The sequence below is a fragment of the Tetrao urogallus genome (assembly GCF_951394365.1).
Source record: "Tetrao urogallus genome assembly, chromosome: 2".
In the NCBI taxonomy this organism is placed as follows: domain Eukaryota; kingdom Metazoa; phylum Chordata; class Aves; order Galliformes; family Phasianidae; genus Tetrao; species Tetrao urogallus.
Genome location: NC_136814.1, coordinates 35665987 through 35678294, shown reverse-complemented (window position 1 = coordinate 35678294; position 12308 = coordinate 35665987). Strand labels below are relative to the sequence as shown.

At 32.4% G+C, this 12308-nt stretch overlaps 1 protein-coding gene across 1 annotated transcript in view; it reads left to right on the top strand.

The window, feature by feature from the left end:
- Window positions 1-12308, top strand: part of FMN2 (formin 2) — a gene marked incomplete at both ends in the record, with an annotated part of 139944 nt that overhangs the window by 22041 nt on the left and 105595 nt on the right. Inside the window, 2 exons of the mRNA XM_079532834.1 lie at window positions 4027-4174; window positions 7249-7310. Of these exons, the coding sequence (XP_079388960.1) occupies window positions 4027-4174; window positions 7249-7310 (210 nt within the window). The remainder of the gene's footprint in view (window positions 1-4026; window positions 4175-7248; window positions 7311-12308) is intronic.

Here is a 12308-nt window from a genome sequence, read left to right as displayed (position 1 = left end):
AAACACGAGACAGAAAGATTAACAAAGTTTGATGCCATCAACAAGTTTGTTCTGTTTTGCTGATGAGAATAAAATCTTTTCTAAATTATCAGTGGAAAGAAGTGGTTCATGGGTTGTGGAACTTGGGAGGTACTTCAGTGTGTTGTTGAGGCACCTTAGTTTTCTTAAAAAGAAGCAAGTCAGTGAAATAACTAAGGTGCTTAGTCACAAATTTAGTTCATGGAAATAGAATGCTACTTCAGCCATATATTACAGTATTCTGACTAACTTGCTAATTTTTCAGGTTTGCAAGGCATTTGTGTTCACTAATACAGCCAAAGGTGGTAGAAGCTGAGGGCTGTGTTTAATTCTGCACTTTTTTTTTTTTTTTTAACAGTAGTTAGATGGAGCTTTGCTACTGAACCTCTCATCAAAAAGTAAACCACTTTCCCTTTTCTTGATAGTATTGATTTCTTTATTTTAAGAGCTGCTTAAAATAAAGCAGTCTCCTGCTGGTAAGAGCATTCTGAGGTGGATTGGCTCTAATTTCTCAAACTAAAACCTTGCTCGTCCAATTAACTACTTACATGCAGTGGGAAAAGGGAAATGTATATTTAGTATATTAGAATGGTTAAACTTTCTGAAAGGAAATATTTCTCTTCCATCTGCAGTAAAGATAGTGCTGTTTAAAGTACAAACATTTGCATACAGTGTGGAACAAGCAAGCTCTTAGAAAAGTTCTTACCTTAGAAATCTCGTTTTAAGCTACAGGAACAGAGTGAGTTAATCCACAGACCTGATTGTGTACAGCTGTATTCTCAACACTTCCTACTATAAATGGTAAAATGTCTATTGATTAGTTATCATCAGATCCTTTAGCAATTTGCCTCACCCACGTGCAAATGCTATGCAGTTTTAAGAACCAGAGGAAAGTGCTGTGTAAGGATATGTGAAAACCAGAATCCTCCACGTGACATGACATCTAGTGCACTGGACTCAGAGAGCCTTAAGCTCTCAATGTCTGCACAGAAATGAGTCCAAATAAGACTGGGATCACTCAGTAGTAAGATTATTTTTTTTATCCAAAATCTTTATACTCTTTAATAGTGGAGATTGAGCAAGACAAAGTGGAAATTCTAGATGTACTCAACACTTAATCAAGGTAAGAGAATTAATTTGCTGTGCTTATAATGATAAATAGTAAAACTGTCTTTGAGGAAATATTACAGAAGTTGGAGGTGGAAGTCAGTAGTTTCATGTATCCCTATAGTAAATTTATTAATGGTAAAACAAAACATGGATTCTTTACTTAGATTTTTTTTTGTTGTTTATTTTGCTTGAATAGTATTTCAGCATCACAGAATTAACTGCATATAGCCTTTAACAAAATTTTCCAATAATCATGCAAATTTGTAGCAGTATCAGTTTTGGAAAAATATATATTACTATATTGACTGAGAGGGAGCTACAGACTAAAGGCAAAGAGATTTTGGACTATATGTTGAGAGATTAAGAATTAGGACATTCAAATGATTTGTCTCTTGGATTGTGTGGAAGTGAAGATAGGACTAATTTTTTTCCCATTTTCAGTGCCATTTATAGAATATCAACTTGGCAAGTTTTTCAGACTACTTTTCTGTGAAAAGGAATTTTCATTTCTGAAATTCTGTTTTAAGTTTACATGTAGTCTGTAACCAGGTGTTATTAAATACCTTCCTTATATGTTAATTAGTGATGCATTTTTATTTTGTTGTCATATATCTCTGTAAGTATCTATTACATTGCAGACTCTTCCCTCATCTTTCTTTGTGTCAAATAGAAAATGAAAGATTCAAAAACAAGCAGAACGAACAACAATAACAACAAAAAATCTTCTGTAGTAACCAAGGTTTAGGAGTATAGGATGGAGTTGTCTGATGTCGTAACTGTTCATAGTTTACATACTGTAAATCATATCAACTGGAACACAGGTACTTTATACTACATTACTATGATAATGTATTCTAATCGTGCCATTATTCTAAGATATTGTTTGTATGTTTTTTAAAATTCAAGTAGACTAATCATGCATCAAAGCTTATTTGTTAAAAGTTTATACTGTATCTTTCAAGATACTGAAATATCATGTCTGGGAATAGTTTCTCTTCTATTTATATTATGTCAATATAATCTACAATAAATTGTCATTTTCTATTTTATTTCTCTATAACTCTACTTGTAAGCCTGGTGAAAATTGTGATTACCCAGCTAACCCACTGCACAGATTGTTCTTCTCCTTGTTTCTTGGATTGTGTAATGTTTCCGATCTTAAGCAATACAGTGGGCAGCAATATTTTGTTCTGGTTTGTTTCAGAAATATTTTCCTCTTCTTTTGAGATTTGGATGGTGCAGAAAAAAAAGAAAAAGATAAATAGCAATATTTAGCACCATTTCCTTTTCTTCACACAGTATTCACAGGTCTCCCTCTCTCTCCTTCTCCCTTTTATTCTTGTGTTACTGAAATTTAGGCTGACACCTGAAATGTTTATCTTCTAAAAAGCAAAAATTTGCATAAATTGGATAAATGGAAAGTACCAAGTTACTGGAATAATTTGCATTAACTTTGCCCGTTTGAATAGGAAGTGAGAAAATAATAGCCATTAATGCTTTCTCCCTTTAAAAGTCTAAGTAAAGAATTTGATGTAATTTTGTATAAATGGATAAAAATCTTTATTTTTGCCTTTATTGAAGATTTGATTGTGTCTGGATTCTTATGTTTTTCATGCTGGAAAGATTTAATAAACTTCTTTCCAATATATTTGCAGCAGAGTTTTTTTTTTTTTCCTTTATAACCTGCATTTGCATGTTCTAAATTGTTCAGATTAGAGTAAAGTTGTACCACTTTATCACAACTTACTTTTAAAGAAATAGCAGCTTAGTCACATGGAGTGGAAATATTTCAAAAATATTTGTGTTATGTTACACAAATGTCTTCAATACTTTAGGATCTGTCTTCAAAAAAAAAAAAGTTTAATATTAAAAATGAAATATCAGCAAAACATATTACTGATATTGGGCTAAGAAGAGTGTGAAACGGGGACCATAAATGTGATCTTTGAAAGAAGATGATGTTGAGGGATATCATTATGTTTATTCTTTATGTTGATTTATCTAATTTTCTAGTGCAATATTTTCGCATTATTCCAGACCAAATGCTCAGACTCATGCTCTTGCTGGGACTTATTTTTGTAAAGTTTATAGTATTAAAAAGATCTAACCTCAAGGTGTACTTGTTGATGCATACTGGGAATCGCAACTAAAGCTACTTGAATGTGATCAGCCAACCTTTTCTCAAGTTGAAATCATTAGTAACTGTTTGCTCAACCTGTTACCAGAGACTCTGCTTGTCTCCTACTTACACAAAATGGATGAAGTTGAAAGCTATTGAAGAATGTGCTTGGATCTCACACCAGATGATTAAGAACACTTTAATTTGCCTTTAAAAGCAAACTTACCTTTTAATTTGTCTATCAATACAGAAATATAAGTAAAACAACAAATCACCGGAGTTGTAGAGAATAAACATCTCAGCTCAGTTTATTCTGAAAGGATCCTAAGAATATTCGGTTTCTTTTTCTGGTTTGTAAATATGATGTAAAATAGAGTATGGATTAAAATAATTATCCTTTCTGCAAACTGTAAACTAGCCCTATTTAAAGTAGCATTGTCATGCCGGACAGAAACTTCTGTCTCTCTAAGGAAAGGTGTTGGAGTTGCTCGCACACTCTAAAAATGCTGAACTGTATTCTAGTCTCTTTTTGTGCATGTAGATAACTAAGGTTAGTTTTTCCTGTTGTTAATAGATGTTATTTCAAAATCAGAACATTCAGTTCTTTCAATATAGGTTTATGTTAATTCTTTGCACAAGATGGAGAGTATAAAAAGAAACCTGCCTTGACATAGGGATGGATAATGAACTCTACGTTGGAAACAAAGACATTTATATTTTGATATTGTCTTTATATATGAATTTCTTAATCTTTTTTTTTTTTTTTTTTATGACCACAGCAAGACCAGCTTTATACTTGGGCTGCAGTTAGCCAACCCACACATTCATCAGATTACATTGAAGGAAGCTTTCCAAGGAGAATTTCATCTGCATGGCCCCCACCCAAACCTCCAGATGAAGAACAAAGACTTAAAATTCCAGAAGCAGGTATATCTTTTGGACTTGAACAAGATGTATATATGACAGTGGGGGGAACTGCTGCCTTTTAGAATCCAAGCTACAAAGTTAGTATCTTAACTTCTAACAGATCTGATTTCGAAGATATTGGGTTAGCATCAGAAAATCTGTTAGATAGCATAAATCTAATAAAAAATATTAAGCAAAAAAAAACAAAACTATGTTTCTTAGCAATCAAGATGTGCACCTGGCATCTGCTGACTAATACATTTTTATCAGATCTCATACCTTTGTTCAGTTACCAACCATTCCTATTTTTTCCCCCTCAATTTGAAGAATTAAGTCATCATTTCAACATATCTCTAAATATTTATTGTAGTATTTGGGTGGAGTTAATTTCAGATTTCCATTTCTTTGAGACCACTTTTTCTGGAACAAGAGCTAAGTATTCCTTGCATGGATGTTATTTGTTGGCAATACTTTTTTATTTATGCAGTCACAAGCAAAATAAGTGATGCTAACAAAAAATGTAGTGTTATTATATAATTCTGTTTATGCAGTGACTTTTTACACTTTTACCAAACCAATGCTATTACTGGTCAAAGAAACATTAATGCATGCATCTTACTGATGCAGTTCAGGGTGTGGGATGATCCAGCACTGGACTATCACAGTCGTCCAGCATTAAATGGTATCATCTTAAATGCTGAACTACTTATTTTATTTTGTATTCAATATGAATGGTGCCATATGTGGTAAATGAATTCATTGCCATGTACTTTGGTTTGCTTTTCTTGGAGACTCAGGTATTGGATATGTAATCAGAGTGACTGACTTCGAAAACAAAAAGAGGAATATTTTATTCCTTATTTTACTTTGAGATTTTAGCATGGCAGAGGCTAGTGCAAGTAAACAATGAGTTTGATGTTTCTAATGTCCAGATGAATAATGAATTAAATGTATTTTGAAATACAGAATGTTATTATTTTTACTTATTTGATAGTGTTTCAACTATACAGATACAGACTATTAAATATGTTCATTTTGTATGCTGTTTCCAATGTTGTTATATTTAATTATTTCTACTATACTTATATAAAATGTGCAGTATATGTGTATTCCTTATCTCAGTCACTACCCTCTTAAATACTGCAGAAATTTAGGCAAATAGAATTAGAGATGAAAAGGAAAACTGCATATTGCTACCATTTCTAAACGGAGCATAAATAGTCATCAATTTACTTTCTGTGTTGACTTACTGGAATTTTATCAGTTGGTGTAAATTTGCCGTTTGATGCATGGAGGGAAAAGGAAAAATTAGATGTTCTGAATAAACTCAGAAAAACTCAGTAAAATAAATAAAAACTCAGTAAATAAATAATTTAGATTTTGTTTGATTGTGTATTTGCCATGTGGAAGAAAATGGAAGTGAGAGATACTGCACATGAACCTGAAATATTCACACTTCTCTCATGATGTGTGACTACTGTTTTTATACGTGGCCTTTGATATGTGGAAGGGGCAAGTATTTTATAAGGATTTAAATTTCTGTATGAAGAGTAGCTATTCTTTATTTGTATTTTTATTACTATATGCAATGTAAACATTAGAGGCAAAGTTTATAAACAAAAACTTGAAGCTAAGAAAAGAATGCCTGTTTGGAATTTTGTTTTGATGTCCATTTTCTAGGAAAAATGTGCAGATAATATTTTAGTTTTTTATATATATTATATATAAGTTATTATATAGTATATTTATTCTATATATTATATAGAATGTGTGTGTGTATATATACATAAGATAATTCAGTGGAGGAATGAATAGACGTTCATTGGGATTTTTACTAGTTATTCAGAAGTAGAAAACAGTTAAAGAATGAAGAATTCTTGTTTTATCTTTCAATATAAATGGATAATGTTGTCAAAGTCTTGAAAACCAAATTAATGCTGTTTTTAACTCAATTTGAACCCAAAGTAAATAGTTAGTTTTACATCTGCACTTTGAATGCCCTTAACTCTAGGGAGTAATTTCTGTACACTTACACAATAAGTATACATGACTATTTTGCCCTATTGAGATGCCAGACAAGGAATAATATTGCTTTGATATTTCTCCAAATTTACTTTCTTTAGTGAAGCTAATTGTCTTTCAAGCACATTTTTAAAATACAATTTTTATCTCTGTCATTGTCTACCTCCTAGTGGCCATCTCAAATCTTGTGGCAGATCAGGAGGGCCATGTCAAAAAGATGACATAGCTGCCAACAGTAATCATCCCGCTTATGGCTTCTTGTAGCAGAAGAAGATGGCTCTTTGCAGAAGAGAAGGCTTTGGGAAGATCTCATTGCAGCCTTTGAGTACTTAAAGGGAGCTTATTAAAAAGATGGAGTTTTTTTTACACAGCCTGATAATAATAGAACCAAGAACAGTTTTAAACTAAAAGAAGTGAGAAAAATGCAGATCAGATGTTAGGAAATTCTTCACTCAGAAGGTGATAAGGCACTGGAACAAATTGCTCAAAGAAGTCATGGATGCCCCATTCCTGAAGTTAAAGGCAGAGTTAGATGGAGCCCTGGGCAACCTGACCTAGTGGATGGCGACCCTGCTTGTTGCAGGGCAATTGAACTGGAATTATATTTGTGGTCTCTATAAACCCAAGCTTTCCTACAATTTTATATAATACTTCTTAATGAGACTGGATGTGAAAAACAATCACAAGAATTATTGTTTAAGCTTTGGTGACATGTAGATAAGAAACCTGTAAGTAACTGCTTTTCTTTAAATCAGACATTTTGACAGTCAAAATAGAGTTCTTTGACATTTATGCATTATATTTTTAAGATGATACCATTTAATGCTGAATTTTAAATAATAATAATAAATAATAATTAAAAAATAATAAATACATTGGACACTGAGAACAGGCTCACTTTATATATATATATATATATATGTGCAATTAACTTTAAGTGGATAATTAGAAAAGTAGGATGGCTATGTTTTCTTAATTATCCTCTTTTGATTAAATCCTTAATGTGTATTTTAGAGTGATGAAATGTGTTTGTATATATAACCTATATGTGTGTGTGTTTGTTTCAGAATCAGAGTTGAAATCTACTGTGCTAGAAGCAGAAAAACAACACATAGATGATGTTCAGCAGGTACAGGTAAGATCCTGACACAAGCATTCTAAGTAGCATTCTATAAAAAGGCTGGAAAAGTAGTACTTTGGTCATTTATGCAATAGTTCTTGTGTAATGAATTTTCAAAATTTAAACACTTAAGTTTTCTCTCTTCAATCTAAACTTTTCTTTCGAAATCCTCATGCTCCTTTTTTTTATCTAGAGATTAAATGTTCCTGCCTGCCTTAAATAATTATTGTCAAATTATTGTTCACTTCACTCAGAAGTAATGCTTTGTTCCAGAGATCATGGTATCTCTTGGTATCTCTTAGAAATAAAAGGTCGGGTTATATCAGAATCTACAGAAGTTTGTGTGACTAATAGTGGTAAAGATTATTTTTTTAATGGAGCTGATCTATCTACTCTCCTCAGCCACAGCCCTTTCTTGTATATTAATGGCTGTGTTTTGTAAAAAAAAATAATCACTGAATTTGTTTCTGAAGTAGAAAATAATGTCTAACAAAATACATTCTATTCTTTGTTAGGCTTACTAATTTAATTCAGACTCAAGCAGGGATTTTGTGTGTGGTTTAGTCTTACCAAACATTTGAAGAGTTCTCCTAATTGATTATCTAAATTCTCCTCTCTCTGTAATTTTAGGAATGCTTGAAGACTAGAACTCATTAGTTATAATTATATCACAAAAATATTCTACATTGCAATATCTTAAGCTTAAATTATATTTGTGCCGTGCATTTTTTTTATCCTCCGTCAGTCATTTATTTGTCTGATTTATTTTATTCCATTTGCTAGTGTTAGCAAATCCCTCTTGTTCTCTATTCATTTCTTATAGCAATAATGTAAACTTCTTCCATTCTGTACTATTAGCCATCAGTGAATAACAGCAATAAGCACTTTGTATGCATGATCACCTCATTGACAAGAAGTCAATTTTTTGCTGTGTTATGTCTTCTCCTTGGTTTACATTAAAAACCAGAGTGGAAGAGCCTTAGTATTAGAAAGTGTACGTGGGTGAAATGAAAGTGTTTCTGTATTGTCCCAAGCAGTTGAAAATATCCAACGTGCATACATATTATATATATTACAAAAAGAATGTTTACTGAGCAAAATGTTAAAACTAATGTCTTATATCATGTTTGGAGATAAATCATGTACTATAGTCAATTCTTTCTTGTTATAGTTTGTACTTTTTGTTAAATGTGATGTAATGCTATGAAATGTTACTTCTAGAGATCTATCATTTCATTCTTTATCTAGTTTGTAAGTTTTATTTCTGAAGGAAGCAAGCATTGGCTGCTGTTATCCAAGTAGGTGATAACAAAGAAGGGGAGACCTAGCACAAAACTTGAATCTGATCGACTATGTTTCTCTCAAATTTCCTCCCTACCCTAACCATTCCCTTAGAAAGAATTTTCCACATTGGGTAAAAATAATTTGCTGTGGTTGGTATTGACATAGAAACAAATGCAAGCATAACATGACAATTTATGTTGCTTATAAAAATTCTGTTAATTAAATTTACTGCAGAAGGCTTCTGAAGTAAAAGTGCATGTCACCTTGCTGTCCCCTTCTCCCCTGCCCTATACTCCCTTCCCAGATTCTGCATTTTCTTGCCGTTCTAAGGGATTTTTTAATATATCTTGAATATTTCCTTCCGTCTGTGACGTTAGACGCAATCTTGTATTTTTTGGCCTAATTTCCTCAAGTTGTAAGACTTCTCTTCTTCAGTCAAAAACAGCTTATTCACAAAAGTCACAATTTAAAAAAGAGATTGTAAGAGAATGCCTGTTTTTAATGCAGGATTTGTTGAGTAGAGTTAAAAATAAGATAAAATGGCAGTAATTTCAAGTCTTAGTTTTGAATTGCCAGAGAAGAGCAACAATGTCTACACGGTCTTCTCAAAACAAACAAATCTTTGTTAGATGGAAGTCCTTTAGTGAAGAAAGAAGAGAAAAACTGAATGTTCTCATTTAGAAACCTGAGCTTCAAACTTGAAGCTTCAATTTGGCAGCTGTACTTTTATGCAGGAGCCAAGTTATTCTCTCTTTTGCACTCCTGCTCTTTTGTGGTACCATTGCAATTTTCCCTACGTTTTAACTCAATTTTACTTTATTCTATATATTAGATAGAGTCGTAACAGACAGGAAATAAAAGCTTATAATTGTTAAATAATCACATAAAAGCTGAGCTTGAGCACAGGGACATCACAGAAAAACTTATGTACTGTTTGACAGTCACCTAAATTTCTTTTTCTTTTACACATCTTATTACCAAAGCGTTTTATATTTCTGTGATCATCTGTATCTGAACTATATCACATCACCTGTGATAAATGCTTACTCAGCAGAAATTTAGAAAGCAAGCCATGATTACGTGTATTTGAAGGTTAGAATTTCAATGTAATTAATTACATTCCATTGAAGATGTCTGGTCTACTGCCTCATATCTGATTTTGGTTGTATTACAGTTTGCATTGAGTATTTAAACTACGTTTCCCGTGGAAGAATTTGCCAACCAAAAAACCACCTTAATGTTGTAGCATTTCAAGTTCAGTTGTTTGTTTTTGTCTGGCTCATTTAATTTCTACCAACAAATAATTATTAGGCTATTTTTAGAGATAGAGGTGAGGCAAAGAAGACTTGCCTGAAATGATTCTACAATAACAAATAAATTAAGGATTTTTTTTTTAATAGGGAATTTTTCTTATTTCTGTGTAATGAAGCTCTCATCTGGACAAAGATGCTGTGAAGGAGACTGGCTAATAACTGTTCAGTAGGAACCAAAGGAAAAAAATGTTTATATGCTAATAAGAGAAAAGTTCCCATGTTATGGCTTTTTTTTAAAATGCAGCTTTGATTTGCATGCTCTTTCTTGAGGGGAAAAAAAAATACATACTTTCAGAAGATGCAATGGTCTTATTGAGAAAGAAGTTTGAATGAAGGAAACTTCTTAGAAGTTTGCTGTATGAATTGAATGATAATGAAATCTACCCATTGAATTTTACAAAGTAAATGCTATAGTCTGTGTTCTCTCAAATAGTTCGGTATTTTGTTTTAAGAACAAGCATCAATTTAAAATTCTTGCAACTTCATGCCAGCATATCCAAATCACAGAAAACAAAAAAAGCTAGAGAAAAACTTAAGAGCTTTTTAAATCTAATCTTTCCCAACATTGTCTAGGTTTGTATATGTGTGGTGCAGCAACTTACTCTAATTTTCCATTCAACATGTAATGTTACAATTTGGGGTAACTTCGCTTCAAGTAAGTAAGCATACGGAGGTGTTTCCTTGTTAGCCTTATGAATAAATTATGCTTTATCAAAAATGTACAGAAAGAAAACAAATTTCTTGTGGCACAAGAAATGATAGAAATCTGGTAGATACTTCAGTTATGGATATAAGAACAGCCATAGGAAATGTGCAAGTGCAGAATGTTTTACTTCGGTAGTAAAAAGGAGTCTAATCTTTGTCAAAGCTAAATCTCAGATGTGATAAGCAGAAATCGTGTATATTTGGTCTTTAAATGTTCATGAAACACAGATTTTATGCAGGTTTCCAATTTTGAGATTCTTCTCTTTTTCTTAATGTCAGAATGTTTTCTTCAGCTTAAACATGCTCTGGTGGTTTTGTTTCTGCTATAGAAAGCCTTATGAGCATTAAGATTTTTTTTTTGTTTGTTTAATAGTAGATAAATAGACCAAACTTTTAAAATATTTGACTGAGCATGACTGTTCTACTCTCCAAGCTGAAATCCCAATATAATTTAACAAGAGGGTGTGAGTTCTTCTCTATTCTAGCTGAGCTATGTATTTAAAGCACTGGATTCTGCTAGTGTCAGAATGGCCCTGAAAGAAAAATGAGATCACAAGGAGAAACGGTAGAACTGTATAAGTAGAGCCTTAAAAACACCATAAAGAAGTCTGCCTACTCAGCCACTAGATGGCAGTTAAGTATTTTTGAAGGAGCGTGAAATGTACTGGTAAATCATTCTCAGAGGAATCCTTAAAATATTCTCAGGTGAGAGTTCAATTTTATTGGTCTGAAAATGGTGTCTTTCTGGTAGTTAAGAAGCTAGCCTGTAAAAGGTATCCACATCTACTGTATTTAAATTTGGCTGTGGTTTAAGTAACTGGAGTATCTCCTAAAGCTAATAAGACCATATCCTAAAAATAACAGCAGTCCTGAAATATTGAATGTTCAGAAAGCTCTGTGCTGTCATTGTTAAGGTGATTCTTTTCTGTTATTGTTTGTTATTAATCCAGAATTGTAAACACATTTGATTGGTATAATCTCCAAGACCGCTAGAAGGCAGATAACTGTTAGCCTGAATCTTTTCTGAACCTTTTTTATTAATTCATAATGCTGGAAAGGATTTAAAAAAAAAAAAAAAAAAAAGGTGCCTTTTTATTTAATTATTAAACATTCATGGAATATAAATCACAGGCTCTGCATTTAAAGAAATAGAAAATGTAAACTAATATATCAAGCCTTTGTGGTAGGAAACAAAAGCAATTGATTTTCAGAACAAATATTAATATTTTGAATCCAGACTTAACAATTCTTGGATAGGGTTCCACTGTTTTGCTTGAAGCCACTACTTCTTTAAGAACAAAATGTGGTCTTTGGGAAGAGAGAATAGCACATTTTTGCACTCTTCCTCCTGATCCTACTGAGACTAAAAGTAGTTTTACTCTAATCTGTGTTCTTAATGTTTATTATAAAATGCTTTGCCCATACACTCATTTAAATTTGAAAGGCTTTTTATTGTTTTTCCTTTTGATACTTGGCAAGCTACTTCAATTAAAGCTGCCATAGAATATTTTAGGGCTGAATAGACATAGGGAGGAAATATGTTCAGTCTCTCTCCCACCAACACTTTTCCCCAAGTAGAGCTAGTATAGATGTTTGGCCGCATTTCTTAGGACTTGTTCATCTCCAGGGATGGATCTGTGATAAGTGTTAGTGTGTACTTTCTGCTTTGCCAAGTCAGTGGTAGAAAGATGAAGACTTTCTTTATGATTAA